We start from the raw sequence: 19,142 nt of genomic DNA on the forward strand, positions 1-19,142 counted from the left end.
GATCTGTTGAAGGATTTTGACTGTGAGATCAAGTATTATCCAGGGAAGTCGAATGCAGTTGCAGATGCCTTGAGCCGAAAGCTTTGTTCGTTATCTCTTTCAACTATCGGTGTTTCTCAGTTGGTCGATGATTGTTGCACTTCTGGTTTAGAGTTTGAAACAGATAGGGAGACTATCAGAGTGTTTGCTATTCAAGTCGAGCCGGAGTTGTTTGTTGCAATCAGAGAAGCACAGAAGTCTGAGCCGAGCATTCAGGTTTCGATAGAGAAAGTCAGAACTGGGCATCAGTCAGAATTCCAGGTTAGAGATTCAAGAAGCAGGAGCCCAAGGAGTTCAGAGGAACTACCGATCCACTTGTTGCTGAGGAGTGGATCCGATCTTTAGAGACCATATTTGCCTATATGGGAGTCACTGATGTTGACAGGGTTCGATGTGCTATCTACATGCTTAAGGAGGATGCAGCTCTTTGGTGGGAAGGAGCTGTAATCGGAGTGAACTTGACGACCCTGACTTGGGCAAATTTCAGGACTATGTTCTTTGAGTAGTACTACACTGCAGAGGAACGAGGAAGATTGATCAGGGAGTTTATGATTCTCCGTCAGGGAGACAAGTCTGTTGCGGAATATGTGAAGCAGTTCGAGAGAGGATGTCATTTCGCGCCCCTGATTGTGAATGACAAGCAGGAGAGGCTGAGGCACTTTACTGATGGGCTTAGACCGGATATCAAGCACGACGTTTTCATGGCTGATGTGGCAAATTATAGTGCAGCAGTGAAGAGAGCTTTGAGGTCCGAGCAAGGGAGAAAGCAGATGCAAGCAGTGTAACGCCCCGTTTTTATCTTAAATGAGTTTATTGAGTTTATCAGAGATTACAGAGTTCTCGAGCCGGTTTGATTTTGATCAGGGTCCTTTTTGCAAATTTTGGAAATTTCAGGGACTAAAATGCTAATTTTGATTTTTATATATTATCTACACATGGATTTTAATTTGGAGAAGCCTCCATCTTCCTCTCCAACCGTGAGCCTCCATTAGAGCCGCCCATTTGGAGTTTTGAGCTTTCAGATTTCCTCCCGAGCTCGATCCGTCCGTTAGAAATTAATTATGAAGGCAGATTATCGATCACTGCAGTGAGAGCTCTGTTATATTGTAAGTTCTTCTACGATCGGATACATTCTAGTTTTTGGATGTTGTTAGAATCGTTCTAGATTCGAGTATGTTGTTCTCTACAGAGTTCTGATCGTTTATTATCTGTCGGTTTTGAATTAGAGCGACGTTCGGAATTGTTATGATTTTTGGAAGTATTATTCGAAAATGTGGGTTTTGAGATTTGTTGGGTTTGTCTTGTTGTTGTGGTTTTAGCATTGAATTGAGTTGATATCAGTATTGAACTGCTGTCTGCGTTGCCGATTTGTTCAGTTTATAGCCGTTATGCCGTCGGTTTGAGTTTTGAGGGTTTCGAACCGTTTTTGAGTTGTTGAACTTGGCTTGTAAGTTGGTCTTTGTTGTTGATCAATCTCTTGTATCTGAACAGATTCGTTTGGAGTTGTCAAGCCCTGAGTTAGCAGCTGATTGATCGTTTCAGAGTTGGACGAAGATCGGTAATGAGATTTACCTTGATCCGTAGTTGTTGTTTAGATTGTATAGTTGTTGATACAATCTTTTGTTGTAGTTTTCCTGGAGTTGGAACTACTGCATTGAAAGGTAAAAGCAGTCATCGTAGCGGGATAGCATACTCGGGACTGTTGGTTCTCGAGTTTCCCTTTTTAAATCACATATTGCATTGATACTTGTTCTAGCACATGGAACTTGTAATTGTTGATTGATTGAGTTTTTGTTATGTGGCTTATGTTTATGTTTCTGTTATGCATTCATCTTGAGCCTACTTTGATTTCAGCGGGCAGAACCGCCCTTTTTGTTAGACGTTTGGGAACTATGATTGAGTGGCCTAGGTTGTAGTATTTCGCCTAGTGCTAGCATACTCATTATGGTTGCTCAAAGTCTAGAGGAGTGGGATACGTGGCACCACCTCGATTGGGAGAGTCGGTGAGTCGTTACGTGATCTCATCCTCGGGATCCCAAAAGCAGAGCAATACTCCCGTGTTTATCAGAATCGATATCCTGGTTTTAAAGACATGCATATCATTAACTTCGACTTGAATATGTGGTTTGATAGCATGTTGTATATTCATTACTTGATATGTTGCTTTTACTGGGATTATCATTCTCACCGGTTATCCGGCTGTTGCTTTGTTTTGTATGTGTACTTGGCAACAGGTGGGGCAGGAACAAGTCAGAAGAGGCATGGTTAGCTTCGAGGGCAAGTAGTAGAAGTGAGACTCGGTTTAGAAGTCGAATTAGCATGTTTATCTAGTTTAAGATTGAAGCATGTTAGAACTCGAACTTGATATGTTTTGTTATTCGAATTAGTTTGTATTCGGATTGTAATCTGAAATCGAAGCATGTTGTTGTTGTATCGATTTAGACTTCTGGTTGTTTTTAGGCCTTCTGAAAGCATGACTTGTTATGGCATGTTTTCCTACACCCTGTTATTGTAATTGTATTTGAAGGCATGTCGGACCAAGCGCGGAAATCCATTTTCTTTTTCTGCAGCCTGAGCATTTCTGCCCAGGCCTTCCACGCGCGAGGCCTCCGTTGGGCCTCGGGATCGTTTGCCCGTGCGCGCGCGAGCTTGGTTCCTCGCGCGGGCGCGGGCGTTTTAAAAAAAAAAAAAAAAAAAAAAAAACTTTGACTTGTTTTACTCTTGGATTCTTGTTCGCTTAATAGTTGTTTAATCCGAGATTAGTGGTTTAGAACCGAGGTCTCACAAGCAGCTTACCAGCAGAAGTGGCAGTTTTAGCAGCATTTCCGTGGTCAGTCTTCGCAGCCAGCGAAGAAGCAGTTTACTGGGCCGGTTAAGGGCCCGAATCCTCCCAGACCACAGCAGAGGCAGCAAGGCCCACAGAGGCCGCAGCAGAGAGGGGCAGTCGCCCCAAATCCTGGAGGTATTCCCTTATGCAAGACTTGTCTGAAGCCTCATGCGGGACAGTGCATGGCTGGTTCAAGTGTCTGTTACAAGTGTAAGCTACCGGGGCATGTTGCGATGAACTGCCCTAATGCGAGGAACATCCCGGGACGTGTTTATGTCATGCAGGCAGAGGAGGCTGACCCAGACATGTCTTTGATCACGGGTAATTCTAACTTGTGTATTATTCGATAGTTGCATATCTATTATGAGTTGCATGGGAAATTCATTTTACGTGTTAGTAATTGGGTTAATTGCCCTTGCATGTATAGTATAAAAAAGAAATGAATACGAATTTAGGTAATAGTATTCTTGTGAGACCTCGATTCTAAACCACTAATCTCGGATTAAACAACAATTAAGCGAACAAGAATCCAAGAGTAAAACAAGTCAAAGTTTTTTTTTTTTTTTAAAAAAAAAATAACGCCGCGCGCCCGCGCGAGGAACCAAGCTAGCGCGCGCGCGGGCAAACGATCCCGAGGCCCAACAAAGGCCTCGCGCGCGCGCAAGGAATGCCTCGCCCGCGCGCGGAAGGCCTGGGCAGAAAAAAAATGCTCAGGCTGCGGGAAAAAAAAAAAAGGATTCCGCGCTTGGTCCAACATGCCTTCAAATACAAATGCAATAACAGGGTGTAGGGAAACATGCCATAACAAGTCATGCTTTCAGAAGGCCTAAAAACAACCAGAAGTCTAAATCGATACAACAACAACATACTTCGATTTCAGATTACAATCCGAATACAGACTAATTCGAATAACAAAACATATCAAGTTCGAGTTCTAACATGCTTCAATCTTAAACTAGATAAACATGCTAATTCGACTTCTAAACCGAGTCTCACTTCTACTACTTGCCCTCGAAGCTAACCATGCCTCTTCTGACTTGTTCCTGCCCCACCTGTTGCCAAGTACACATACAAAACAAAGCAACAGCCGGATAACCGGTGAGAATGATAATCCCAGTAAAAGCAACATATCAAGTAATGAATATACAATATGCTATCAAACCACATATTCAAGTCGAAGTTAATGATATGCATGTCTTTAAAACCAGGATATCGATTCTGATAAACACGGGAGTATTGCTCTGCTTTTGGGATCCAGAGGATGAGATCACGTAACGACTCACCGACTCTCCCAATCGAGGTGGTGCCACGTATCCCACTCCTCTAGACTTTGAGCAACCATAATGAGTATGCTAGCACTAGGCGAAATACTACGACCTAGGCCACTCAATCATAGTTCCCAAACATCTAACAAAAAGGGCGGTTCTGCCCGCTGAAATCAAAGTAGGCTCAAGATGAATGCATAACAGAAACATAAACATAAGCCACATAACAAAAACTCAATCAATCGACAATTACAAGTTCCACGTGCTAGAACAAGTATCAATGCAATATGTGATTTAAAAAGGGAAACTCGAGAACCAACAGTCCCGAGTATGCTATCCCGCTACGATGACTGCTTTTACCTTTCAATGTCGTAGATCCAACTCCGGACAAGCTACAACAAAAGATTGTATCAACAACTAGACAACCTAAACAACAAGCAACGGTTCAAGGAAATCTCTTTACCGTTCTTCGTCCAACTCTCGACGAACAATGCTGCTAACACAGGGCTCGACACACTCCAACGAATCTGTACGAATACAAGATTTGATCAACAATCACGATCATTCACAAGCCAAGGCTTCACTCAATGCCAAAAACGATTCGAAAACCCAAAACTCAAACCGACGGCATAACGGCTATAAACTGAACAAACCGGCAACGCAGACAGCAGTTCAATACTGATAACAACTCAATTCAATGCCCAAAACAACAATAACAAAGCAAACCCATCAATCTCAAAATCCACATTTTCGAAAATGGCTTCCAAAAATCATAACAAATCCGGACGTCGCTCTAATTCAAAACCGACAGATAATAAACGATCAGAACTCTATAGAGAACAACATACTCGAATCTCAAACGATTCTAACAACATCCAAAAACTAGAATGTAACTGATCGTAGAAAAACTTACGATAGAACGAAGCTCTCGCAGCCGTGATCGCTAATCTGCCTTCAGAAATAATTTTCAACGGACGGATCGAGCTCGGACTGAAATCTGGGAGCTTGGAAACTCAAAGGGGCGGCTTCAATGGGGGCTCACGGTTGGGAGGAGGAAGGAGGTGACTTGTGAAATAAATATCAAGTGTAGATAATATATAAAATCCCCTATTTGCGTTTTAGTCCCTGAAATTTCCAAATTTTGTAAAAAGGACCCTGATCAAAATCAAACCGGCTCAAGAACTCTGTAATCTCTGATTAACTCAAATAAACTCATTTAAGATAAAAACGGGGCGTTACAATTCTCCCCCACTAAGAAGAGATTTCATCCTCGAAATCAACGAGAACCACAACTCATAAGATAGAATAAAGAACTAAAGACAGTAAGAAGAACTCACGTCATCCGAACAACTCTGGAAAACGTTGTCTCATGTCAGATTCTGTCTCCCAAGTCGCTTTCTCGACTCCGTGACGGCTCCACTGCACTTTCACCAACGGAATCAACTTGGTCCTGAGTTGCTTTTCTTTCCGATCAAGGATCTAAATCGGTCGCTCAAAATAGCTCAGGGTCTCGTCTAACTCGGCTTCGTCAGGCTGAAGGATATGAGAAATATCTGGTTGGTACTTTCGCAGCATAGAGACGTGAAAAACGTCGTGAATACCAGATAAAGACGGAGGAAGTGCAAGTCTGTAGGCAAGATCGCCTATCTTCTCGAGAATCTCGTACGGACCGATGAATCTCGGAGATAACTTTCCTCTCTTACCGAATCTGACGGTGCCTCTGAACGGAGAAATCTTAAGGAATACACGGTCTCCCTGCTCAAAACTCAGAGGTCGACGTCTGACATTCGCATAATTCGCCTGTCTATCTTGAGCTGACTTCATTCTGGTCTGAATGATCTTAACCTGCTCTGCCATATCTCTAAGCATCTCCGGTCCCAAATCTGGTGACTCGGACAATTCATCCCAAAACAACGGAGATCGGCACTTTCTACCATACAAAGCCTCAAAAAGCGCCATACCGATACTCGCTTGGAAGCTGTTGTTGTAAGAAAACTCGACAAGAGGCAAAGAATCCTGCCAACTAGTGCCAAAGTCTAGCACTACCGCTCGCAGCATATCCTCCAACGTCTGGATAGTCCGCTCTGACTGTCCATCTGTCTGAGGATGATAAGCTGTACTCAGATGCAATCGAGTACCAAGTGCCCCCTGAAGACTGTGCCAGAAGTGAGAAGTGAATCTAGGATCTCTGTCTGAAACGATCGACTTCGGCACACCATGCAATCTCACAACATTGCTAACATACAACTCAGCCATCTGATCATGACGATACGTCATCCTGTACGGAATAAAACACGCAGACTTCGTCAATCGGTCGATCACTACCCAAATAGCATCGCATCCTCGAACGGATCGTGGTAGCTTCGTGACAAAATCCATAGAAATGTGATCCCATTTCCATTCAGGAACAGATAGGCTGTGCAAAAGACCACCTGGTCGCTTCCGCTCTGCTTTCACTTGCTGACAATTCAAACACCGAGATACAAATCTCGCAACATCGTCCTTCATTCTCTTCCACCAGAACTGACTCTTCAGATCGTTGTACATCTTACGACCTCCAGGATGAACGCTAAACCGACTGCAATGAGCCTCTCGGAGAATACGCTGTCTCAACTCCGAAATATCAGGCACAACAATACGGTTATTCACAAACAAAACGTCATCTCTAACCTGGAATTCTGACTGATGCCCAGTTCTGACTTTCTCTACCGAAACCTGAATGCTCGGCTCAGACTTCTGTGCTTCTCTGATTGCAACAAACAACTCCGGCTCGGCTTGAATAGCAAACACTCTGATAGTCTCCCTATCTGTTTCAAACTCTAAACCAGAAGTGCAACAATCATCGACCAACTGAGAAACACCGATAGTTGAAAGAGATAGAGAACAAAGCTTTCGGCTCAAGGCATCTGCAACTGCATTCGACTTCCCTGGATAATACTTGATCTCACAGTCTAAATCCTTCAACAGATCTAACCATCTTCTCTGCCTCATATTCAGCTCTGCCTGTGAAAACAAGTACTTAAGACTCTTATGATCAGAAAAGATCTCGAAAGACTCACCATAAAGATAGTGACGCCAGATCTTCAAAGCAAATACAATCGCTGCAAGTTCAAGATCATGAACAGGATAACGAGTCTCATGCGGTTTTAGCTGCCTTGATGCATACGCCACCACATGCTTATGCTGCATAAGAACACAACCCAAGCCTCGGTTAGAAGCATCACAATAGACTGTGAACCCTCCAGTACCCTTCGGAATAGAAAGAATTGGAGCACTGGTCAGTCTCCTCTTTAGATCAACAAAGCTAGCCTCACAATCTGGAGTCCAAAAAAAAGGCGCATTCTTCTGAGTCAGCTGGGTAATAGGCTTGGCAATAGACGAGAAACCCTCGATGAAACGACGGTAATAACCAGCTAAACCCATGAAGCTTCGGATCTCAGGTACTGATGTCGGTCTAGGCCAATTCATAACCGCTTAGATTTTGCTGGGATCGACAGAAATCCCATCTTCAGAAATAATATGACCGAGAAAGACAACTCGATCTAACCAGAATTCGCATTTCGATAGCTTGGCAAACAACTGCTCAACTCGTAAAATCTGCAAGACGATTCTCAAGTGCTCTGCATGGTCAGTACGGTTCTTCGAGTAGATAAGAATATCATCGATGAAAATAATGACGAACTCATCTAAATAACGCTGAAAGATACGGTTCATCAAACCCATAAAAACAGCTGGAGCGTTAGTCAAACCGAACGGCATGACTATAAACTCAAAGTGACCATACCTCGTTCTGAATGCGGTCTTAGGAACATCTTCCTCTCGCACTCTCAGCTGATGGTAGCCTAACCTCAGATCAATCTTAGAGTAGACAGAAGAACCCTACAGTTGATCGAACAAGTCATCTATTCGGGGTAAAGGATACTTGTTCTTAACTGTAGCCTGATTCAATTGACGGTAGTCGATACAGAGCCGCATAGAACCATCCTTCTTCCGAACGAATAGAACAGGAGCACCCCAAGGCGATACACTAGGTCTGATGTATCCCTTGGCAATCAAATCCTCAAGCTGCTCCTTCAACTCTCTCAATTCAACAAGTGCCATACGATAAGGAGCTTTTGAAATAGGTTGAGTACCTGGCACTAAGTCAATGCTGAATTCAACCTCTCGAATGGGTGGCAATCCAGGAACATCTTCCGGAAACACATCAGCAAAATCTCTAACCACTGGTAAGTCAACCAAAGCTGGGCTAGATTTCAGTACATCAACCGCATAAACCAGAAATCCTTCTGCACCTCTCTGTAACAAATGAGTCATAGATAACACTGAAATCAAAGGAATTCTAGATCGAGAACCCTTACCAAAGAATTTCCACTCGTCTGCCATTTCAGGTCTGAACCTGACAACCTTCAGAAAACAATCAACTGTCGCCCTGTACTTGGTCAAAGCATCTATACCGACAATACAATCAAAATCTGACAACCCAAGCACAATACAGTCGAATTCTAACAAATTCCCCTCGAAACAAAATTCACAGTTCCTGACTAGTCGGACAGAAACAATTCCTCCACCCAAAGGTGAAGTAACAGCTACTACTGTAGGCAACAATTCAGTTGGCAAAGCATGCAATAACACATATTTCTCAGAGATAAAGGAATGGGAAGCACCTGTATCTATCAAGACATGAGCAGAATGACCGAAAATCGAACAGTTACCTGCTATGACATCGTCAGGTGCTGCCTGAGCCTGATCCTCTGTCAATGCAAAGACTCGTGCTTGCTGTCTCGGAGGCTGATTTGCACTAGAGCTACCTCCCTGTCTGTTCTGCTGTTGCTGGGGTTGGAAAGAGTGCACTGCAGACGACTGCCTCTCCGGCTGAGCTGCAGGTCTAGACGAACTCCCACTCTGAGCTCTATCTCTATTACGTTGAGGGCACACTTTAGAGAAGTGTCCCGGTTGCTGACATGTGTTACAATTGCCGAAGACTCCCACACACTGATCCGGTGAGTGTCTTCCTCCACACTTGCTGCAGTACAAGGATGATGACCCAGAACTCGGTCCTGAACCGAATTGCTTCGAACCACTGGAACTGGACGAACTGTTCCCCTGTCTCTTGAACTGTTACCTCTTGCCTTGTACTGATCCTTTCTGTTTCCCCCACTGTTTCCACCTTCATACCTCTGCTGCTGGTTCTGATGTTGAGGTGGCTGATTCTGGTACTGAGATGGTTGGTTCTGATACTGCCTCTGCTGCTGAGGTGCCCCCTGATTACCTCTTTGCCTCCACAAGCCTGCTTCTGCTCCCTTTGCGTAATTCATGGCATCCGCAAAGTTGCTAGGCCTGTTGGTGTTAACCAATGTGAAGACATCGGGGTTCAACCCGTTGATGAACTGATCTGCCTTAGCTTCTTCATCTCCGGCAATTAGCGGCGCAAAACGCAACAGACTATCGAACTTAGCCACGTACTCTTCAATGTTCAGATTCCCTTGTCTCAGATTTGCAAACTCCGCTCCCTTATCCTTACGATACGAGATAGGGAAAAACCGCTTATAAAACTCAGATTTAAAAAGAGTCCAAGTAACCTCTGTACCTCTACTCTCAAATGCTTTCTTTGTCATGATCCACCAGCTCTTAGCACCACCACGCAGCTGATGAATTACTAACCTGATTCGGCGGTCATCTGTGTAGTCAATGGAATCAAACAACTGATCCATATCATCCAACCAACTCTCACAGTCAACTGGATTTTCTGAACCCATCAACAATGGCGGATTGAACGACTGAAACCTCTTCAGCAAGGTTTCCATCGGAGTCGCTGAAGCATCCAACTGATCAACCTCAGTGCTAGCTTGCTCAGTCGCAGGGATAACTGGTGGTGTGTTTCTGTTTATCACTTGACGAGGACCCATCTGATAATCAAAGGTTAGGACATGAGATATCTCAATCGCTACCATCAGTGCCCTTACAACCGCTTGGAATACCGAATACCAGTCGAGAACTGAAACAGTTATATCTCAAGTAGATCATGCTTTATTAATTTAAATCACACAACCATGTAATTCAAATAATGCTCAAACAATAAAGCATGCTCGCATGGAATTAAGTACACAATTAAATAATTCAAACACATGCGAGGAGTCATTGCACACAGACTCGATCAACCCCGCTCACTCTAGTTCGACCAAGAATCTTAACGCTTTGATACCACTTAATGTGAGACCTCGATTCTAAACCACTAATCTCGGATTAAACAACAATTAAGCGAACAAGAATCCAAGAGTAAAACAAGTCAAAGTTTTTTTTTTTTTTAAAAAAAAGAACGCCGCGCGCCCGCGCGAGGAACCAAGCTCGCGCGCGCGCGGGAAAACGATCCCGAGGCCCAACGGAGGCCTCGCGCGCGCGCGAGGAACGCCTCGCCCGCGCGCGGAAGGCCTGGGCAGAAAAAAAATGCTCAGGCTGCGGGAAAAAAAAAAGGATTCCGCGCTTGGTCCGACATGCCTTCAAATACAAATGCAATAACAGGGTGTAGGGAAACATGCCATAACAAGTCATGCTTTCAGAAGGCCTAAAAACAACCAGAAGTCTAAATCGATACAACAACAACATACTTCGATTTCAGATTACAATCCGAATACAGACTAATTCGAATAACAAAACATATCAAGTTCGAGTTCTAACATGCTTCAATCTTAAACTAGATAAACATGCTAATTTGACTTATAAACCGAGTCTCACTTCTACTACTTGCCCTCGAAGCTAACCATGCCTCTTCTGACTTGTTCCTGCCCCACCTGTTGCCAAGTACACATACAAAACAAAGCAACAGCCGGATAACCGGTGAGAATGATAATCCCAGTAAAAGCAACATATCAAGTAATGAATATACAATATGCTATCAAACCACATATTCAAGTCGAAGTTAATGATATGCATGTCTTTAAAACCAGGATATCGATTCTGATAAACACGGGAGTATTGCTCTGCTTTTGGGATCCCGAGGATGAGATCACGTAACGACTCACCGACTCTCCCAATCGAGGTGGTGCCACGTATCCCACTCCTCTAGACTTTGAGCAACCATAATGAGTATGCTAGCACTAGGCGAAATACTACGACCTAGACCACTCAATCATAGTTCCCAAACGTCTAACAAAAAGGGCGGTTCTGCCCGCTGAAATCAAAGTAGGCTCAAGATGAATGCATAACAGAAACATAAACATAAGCCACATAACAAAAACTCAATCAATCGACAATTACAAGTTCCACGTGCTAGAACAAGTATCAATGCAATATGTGATTTAAAAAGGGAAACTCGAGAACCAACAGTCCCGAGTATGCTATCCCGCTACGATGACTGCTTTTACCTTTCAATGTCGTAGATCCAACTCCGGACAAGCTACAACAAAAGATTGTATCAACAACTAGACAACCTAACAACAAGCAACGGTTCAAGGAAATCTCTTTACCGTTCTTCGTCCAACTCTCGACGAACAATGTTGCTAACACAGGGCTCGACACACTCCAATGAATCTGTACGAATACAAGATTTGATCAACAATCACGATCATTCACAAGCCAAGGCTTCACTCAATGCCAAAAACGATTCGAAAACCCAAAACTCAAACCGACGGCATAACGGCTATAAACTGAACAAACCGGCAACGCAGACAGCAGTTCAATACTGATAACAACTCAATTCAATGCCCAAAACAACAATAACAAAGCAAACCCATCAATCTCAAAATCCACATTTTCGAAAATGGCTTCCAAAAATCATAACAAATCCGGACGTCGCTCTAATTCAAAACCGACAGATAATAAACGATCAGAACTCTGTAGAGAACAACATACTCGAATCTCAAACGATTCTAACAACATCCAAAAACTAGAATGTAACTGATCGTAGAAAAACTTACGATAGAACGAAGCTCTCGCAGCCGTGATCGTTAATCTGCCTTCAGAAATAATTTTCAACGGACGGATCGAGCTCGGACTGAAATCTGGGAGCTTGGAAACTCAAAGGGGCAGCTTCAATGGGGGCTCACGGTTGGGAGGAGGAAGGAGGTGACTTGTGAAATAAATATCAAGTGTAGATAATATATAAAATCCCCTATTTGCATTTTAGTCCCTGAAATTTCCAAAATTTGCAAAAAGGACCCTGATCAAAATCAAACCGGCTCGAGAACTCTGTAATCTCTGATTAACTCAAATAAACTCATTTAAGATAAAAACGGGGCGTTACAATTCTTAAGGGCATTGTTGTGAATTATGGGATTTATTAATTATTCTTAAGTTGTATGTGCGTTGGGACATTTTCTGAATGCAGGGAAGATCCTCGTTAGAGGTAATTCTACGTATGCGTTGCTAGACTCAGGAGCTACGCATTCGTTTATCTCTCAAGAATTTGTTAGGCGGGTAGGCATCATACCTGAGGATGCTGTTACTAGCTATGACGTTACCTTGCCATCTGGCGAGATTCTTACTACCTCTAGTGTACTTAATGGTGTTGAGTTGGAGCTTCAGGGGAATCTGATTAGAGCCGATCTAGTGGTTCTACCGATGTCAGGATTTGATCTCATTCTTGGCATGGATTGGTTATCAGTTAATGGAGCTTCGATAGATTTTTGGAGGCGATCAGTTTCAGTGAATCCGTCAGGCAGAGATTCTTTCATATTCTTTGCAGCTCAGAGCAGTGGTGCTTCGTATGTCATATCTTATGTGCGTGCAAAGAAGTTATTGCGCAAGGGTTGTCAGGGCTTCCTTGCAAGTTTAGTAGTTGCAGCGGATGAGCCGTCTTCTAAATCTATTGCAGAAGTTGAGATCGTTTGTGAGTTTTTGGATGTCTTTTCGGATGATGTAGTAGGAATTCCACCAGCCAGAGAGGTGGAGTTCAGTATTGAGCTGATGCCGGGTACTGTGCCTATCTCTAAGGTACCGTATCATCTTGCTCCCACTGAGATGAAAGAGTTGCGGGATCAGATACAAGAGCTTTTGGAGAAGGGCTTTATCCGCCCTAGTGTGTCACCTTGGGGTGCGCCGGTCTTATTTGTGAAGAAGAAGGACGGCAGCATGAGGTTATGTATTGACTATCGAGAGCTGAATAGAGTCACCGTGAAGAATAAGTATCCACTGCCGAGGATAGAGGATTTATTTGATCAGTTGCAGGGAGCTTCGGTTTTTTCTAAGATCGATCTGTGATCAGGTTATCATCAGCTTTGAGTCAGAGAGGAGGATGTGTCCAAGACTGCTTTTCGGACACGTTATGGGCATTACGAGTTTATGGTGATGTCATTTGGCCTGACTAATGCTCCAGCGGTTTTCATGGATCTCATGAACCGTGTCTTTAGGCCATATCTTGATCAGTTCGTCATTGTCTTCATCGACGATATTCTGATATATTCGAGGAGCTTGGAGGAGCATAGACATCATTTGCAGACAGCTTTGCAGACTTTGAGAGAGCAGAAGTTGTTTGCGAAATTCAGCAAGTGCGAGTTTTGGCTTGAGCAGGTGGCATTCTTGGGCCACATTGTTTCTAAGGAGGGCATAGCAGTGGATCCATCAAAAGTCGAGGCTGTCCAGAATTGGGAAATTCCGAAGAATGCCTCTGAGATACGCAGCTTCTTGGGTTTAGCTGGTTATTATCGGAAGTTCATCAAGGGTTTTTCTTCTATAGCAGTACCTTTGACATCATTGACCAAGAAAAATGCAAAGTATGTTTGGAGCCAAGAGTCTCAGAGGAGCTTTGATCAGCTTAAGGAGGCACTTAATTCTGCACCAGTGTTGGCAATGCCAATGGATCATGAGGAGTTTGTGGTGTATACAGATGCGTCTAAGATGGGCTTAGGCGCTGTTCTTATGCAGAATGGTAAAGTGATTGCTTATGCATCAAAACAGTTGAAGACTCATGAGAAGAACTATCCGACGCATGACTTAGAGCTTGCAGCTGTTGTGTTTGCGCTCAAGATATGGAGACATTACTTGTACGGTGAGAAGTGCCAGATTTTCACTGATCACAAGAGTCTCAAGTACTTCTTCACCCAAAAGGAGTTGAATATGAGACAACGCCGATGGTTGGAGTTAGTTAAGGACTACGACTGTGATATTAGCTACCACCCTGGTAAAGCTAATGTAGTAGCCGATGCTTTGAGTTGGAAGAATTCAGTGTTGTCTTGTGTTTCAGTTCAGCAACCTCTACAGGATGAGATTCAGAGGTTTGACCTAGAGATCTACTCCAGTGGGCACGCACCGAGATTATCCACTCTTGTAGTACAACCGACTCTACAGGATCGGATTCGAGAGGGACAAACCACTGATGAGCAGTCGTAGCGCATGAGGCGCAAGGATGAGTTGAAGGGTAGTCTCCTTTATACAGTGGATGATGACATTTTTCGATATAGAGGACGTATGTGGGTACCGAGTACTGATCAGTTGAGAGAAGATATCATGTTAGAGGCACATGCATCTCCGTATTCCATCCATCCAGGGGGTACGAAGATGTACCGAGATTTGAGGACCTTGTATTGGTGGCCGGGTATGAAGGGAGATATTGGTCAGTTTGTTTCCGAATGCTTGACTTGTCAGCAAGTCAAGGCAGAGCATCAGCGACCAGCGGGATTGTTATGACCACTTCCCATTCCGGAGTGGAAATGGGAGAACATCTCTATGGATTTTGTAGTTGGGCTACCAAGGAGTACTAGAGGATCGACAGCGATTTGGGTGATTGTCGATCGACTCACCAAATCTGCACATTTTCTGCCGGTGAGGACTACTTTTACTATGACTCAGTTTGAAAAACTTTACATTAAGGAGATAGTAAGACTTCACGGTATTCCAGTGTCCATCGTGTCGGACCGAGATCCAAGGTTCACTTCTGCATTTTGGAAGAGTCTGCATACAGCTTTGGGGACTAAGTTATTGTTCAGCACTGTTTTTCATCCTCAGACAGATGGTCAGTCGGAGAGAGTAATTCAGACACTTGAGGATTTTTTGAGGGCATGTGTGATTGATTTCCAGGGCTCGTGGGAGTCGAGATTGCCTTTAGTGGAGTTTACTTATAACAATAGTTTTCAGGCGTCTATAGGTATGGCTCCATACAAGGCTCTTTATGGGAGACGGTGTAGATCTCCTGTGCATTGGAACGAGGTTGGAGAGAGGGTCTTGCTAGGACCCGAGATTGTGCAGCAAACGGCGGATATTGTAGCTCAGATCCGAGAGCGGATGAGGACCGCACAGAGTCGTCAGAAGAATTATGCTGATCGACGACGACGAGACCTCGAGTTTGCCGTGGGAGATCATGTATTCTTTAAAGTCTCGCCTATGAAAGGCGTGATGCGGTTTGGTAGGAGAGGCAAGCTCAACCCGAGGTATATCGGTCCGTTCGAGATTTTGGAGAGGATTGGGACGTTGGCTTATCGTTTGGCACTACCACCGAGCCTTGCGAAAGTTCACAACATGTTTCACGTATCTATGCTTTGGAAGTATGTGTCAAATCCATCGCATGTGTTGGATTTTGAGCATCTACAGTTGACACCAGAGCTAGCATTCCGATGGTCAAGGAGAGGCCCGTTCGGATCTTGGCTCGTGAGGAAAGGAGACTTAGGACGCGGTCTATTCCGATGGTCAAGGTCCAGTGGCTGAATCATTCCGAGGAGGAAGCTACTTGGGAGACCGAGGCCGACATGAGGACTCGTTATCCGGAGTTATTTGGTACGTAATCTAATTTCGAAGACGAAATTCAATTTAAGGGGGGGAGAGTTGTAACGCCCAGAATTTTCTTAAGTGATTTCGCATGCATAACTAGGAAATAATTAAATTAGAATTTAGTAAATGGGTTAAATGATCTTATGTGAATTATGTGATTTTATTTGCATGATTTAAATATTATTTATCTCAGTTAACCCGTATTTATTTTATTTATGAAATTCTTAAGAATAATATTTATTTTACCGCGTAGACGGGACCGTGGACGTATGAGATGTTGGTTTTTCACCAAAAATATTTTATGAAATTTTTATGGACCTTAAAATATTATTTTAAGGTATTATTCTAGGAAAATTTTAGTATAATTAATTATATATATATATAGTATTCTTTTTACTCCAAATTAAACCTTTTTATTGTCTTTTAGGGACTTTTAAAAATTCCTTAAGTTAATATTTCGAGATTTAGAGTTATTATCAGATTTTCTAGTGTATTAAGGAGTTTGAAAATATATTTTTTTTACTAGGAAATTAATTGGTTAATTATCCTAAGCATAATTTAAACTAAAAATCCTACCCTAGCTCCCCAAAACTCACGTTTAATCACCCTAGCCGCCATCTTCTTCTTCTCCATCGTTTTCACCAGAAAACTCACAACACACACACAAGTACTTTGAAGATTTATTTGAAGTTTTAAAGTCCGTTCGTTCCGGTGTTCGTCGTACGCGTCGCGATCACGTTTCTACTTCGAAAATAAATCAAGGAACGTTTGAATTCTCTTCTTGGCCACCATTTAAGTTTTATATTCTGATCTTTCATGAAAACCATTGATCTAGCATGTGTGTTCGATTTTTTTGTGATGAATTTGCATGTATGCATAAGTTATTCACGTTTTTCATGCTTCCTTCATGAGTTTTCTTCACGTTTTCTGACATGGTTCAATCAAGGTCTGCTGGCTCATGGTTAAGGGGTGTAATAAGGTCCCTAGGGTCGAGCTATGAGGTCGCTAGAGTCTGGAATAGGCTAGAAACGGACCGGTTGTGTTTCTATCACCGGGTCGCGTAGGTTCAGGGTTGCAAGGAAGGAAGGTTCGTTCTCCTTCCTCAGGCCACTATTTACTGCGTGGTTTGTTGGGTTTGAACCTCTAGGATGTTATCTAAGTCTCAGAAGTGGTTTCACAGTCTTTGGCGATCGGAGGAAGTCGCACGAACGAAAGATTGGCAACTGCTCGCGTCTGCACGTGAGCTGCAGATGGTCGGGATTGCAGAGCTTTGTTCTCACTCCATAGTCAATGGTTTGGTATGGTTTTTAGCTTGTTGGAAACGTCTTTGAGTGTACTACGTTTGGGCGGTGGTTGCACGGCCAAAGGTTGCCGGAGCAGGTAGCACGAACAAATCTCGTGGAACTGCTCAAGCTACTAGCCGAGAAAGGGGTAAGGGGAGGAGTTTCGGGCTGGGCTGCTTCTTTTCGGGCTAGGCCGGGCTGGGGCGGTCCGGGTCGGGTCAGTAGAGTTCGGGTCTGGGTTAGGTCGGGCGGGCTCGGGTATTTTTAATTTTTAAGTAATTAAGAGTTTAAATGGTTTTTGAGCCAATTTAATGTTTAGAAAATTATCTGGGCCTCCAAATAATTTTATTTGGGCCTTAAATAATTTATTTAAGTTAGCCCAATGATTTTTATGGGCTTGGGAGCCCATGGGAATTTGGGTCATTCTTTGAATTTTTGGGTCAGTCTACAAGTTAATGAGCTTAAGTCTAAGGAGTCAGCAACCTGAACCAATCCATGAAAATTATGCATGGTCCGTAAATATATATTTAATTATTGCGTGAATATTTTAAGTAAGAAAAAGTATTGTTTTTACATTTATTATTAAATAATTAAATATATATTTACGGGCAATATTTTATGAAAATAAGATCATGAAAAATTTTATGTATGTGCATGATACTATATGTATATGTGTGATGCTGGGCAATGAAAAATATTTTAAGGGAGTTGAAGTGGGTGTGTGACAACCTACGGGATTGGAGATGGGATGCCTAGGCCCGGAGACCTTTTCATATGACACAGGACTGTGGGTCGGGATACTGGGGCCCGATTGCCTTTCCATACGATTATGATTATGTTTGCTTGATGAAAGGGCCAAGAAGTGGAGATCCCACCGCCACGTACGTTGGTTTTAGATTGATCAATCGACATGATATGTCACACAGCATGGATATAACCTTCAGATTTTTAAATTATGATGTGCCCTAATTATGATGCATGATGACTATGTTATGAGTATGTATGTTATGTTATGAGACGACCATGAGCTATGTATTTAGGACATGCATGTATATATATTATATATTATGTATCGTGCATGTGTTATGTGATGCATTATTTTTAATCATGTTATTATTATGAGATAGAGCGTGCTGAGCCTCTAGGCTCACTAAACTTAAATGGTGCAGGTGAACAGATAGATACTGATGTAGAGCCTTTTGCCCTGACTGGCGGTGAGGACGTATGAGATCCCGACAGTTGGCTAGCCCGTGACCATCGCTCTAGTCAAGTTTTCAATGAATTGAATATTATTATGTTTTTCGCACATGTTTTATGATTTAATTATGGGTTTATGGAGTTTAGGTGAGAATTTTTATTGAGAAGTTGATGATGATTTTATTGCATGAGTTATACTTATTTTGTTTGCATGCAAATTCTTATTATGGATTTTAGTGGGAACATTTTTATGGAAAATTGTTTATGTTTATAATTATTTTAAAAAGTAATTATTTATTATGTATATATATATACGTTTTAATTATATATATATTATATTAAGTATTGTATAATTTATTCATTTTAAATGCATGATTTTTAAAAATATTTTATATTAAATATTTAGTTATTTATTTGTAAAAAAAAAAATAGTAGTAGTAGGATCGAGTTGTTTCAATACTAACTGTCGTTTATTGTGTTCAAGGCATTGGAATGAAACGTTCTGAATGATGGATGGCCGTGTGTGTTATTTTAGGCACGTTATTGTCCAAATTTAACTAACTTCCTTTATGTTATCATTTGTACATGTAAGAAGGGTGAAATTCTTGTGGTGTCTTAGGGAGTGTTTGCAATCACTAAAAAAAAGTGATTGTTAGCTTTTGGCTTAAAAAAAATCATTTTTGTGTGTTTCTTAAACCTAGATCATGTGTTAGCTTATGCTTAACTTAATTGAAATTCGAAAGCTAGTTATGTGGTGATTATGATTTTCCAAAAGTGATTCTAATAAGAAGGTCATTGTTAAAATCATTCTATTCACTTATTTATTAAACACTA

The 19,142-nt window shown here is 42.4% G+C and overlaps 1 protein-coding gene across 1 annotated transcript; it reads left to right on the top strand.

Moving 5' to 3' along the window:
* Positions 1-401: 401 nt before the first annotated feature.
* On the top strand, positions 402-15,765 carry LOC140874217 (uncharacterized). The gene is made up of 9 exons (XM_073277501.1): positions 402-482; positions 546-818; positions 2,884-3,187; positions 12,455-12,472; positions 12,548-13,011; positions 13,492-13,762; positions 13,805-13,998; positions 14,914-15,090; positions 15,199-15,765. Exons 1-9 carry the CDS (start codon positions 402-404, stop codon positions 15,763-15,765), a joined length of 2,349 nt encoding a protein of 782 aa, XP_073133602.1.
* The last annotated feature ends 3,377 nt before the right edge of the window (positions 15,766-19,142 follow it).

Source organism: Henckelia pumila, chromosome 1, assembly GCF_033568475.1.
Source record: "Henckelia pumila isolate YLH828 chromosome 1, ASM3356847v2, whole genome shotgun sequence".
Classification (NCBI taxonomy): domain Eukaryota; kingdom Viridiplantae; phylum Streptophyta; class Magnoliopsida; order Lamiales; family Gesneriaceae; genus Henckelia; species Henckelia pumila.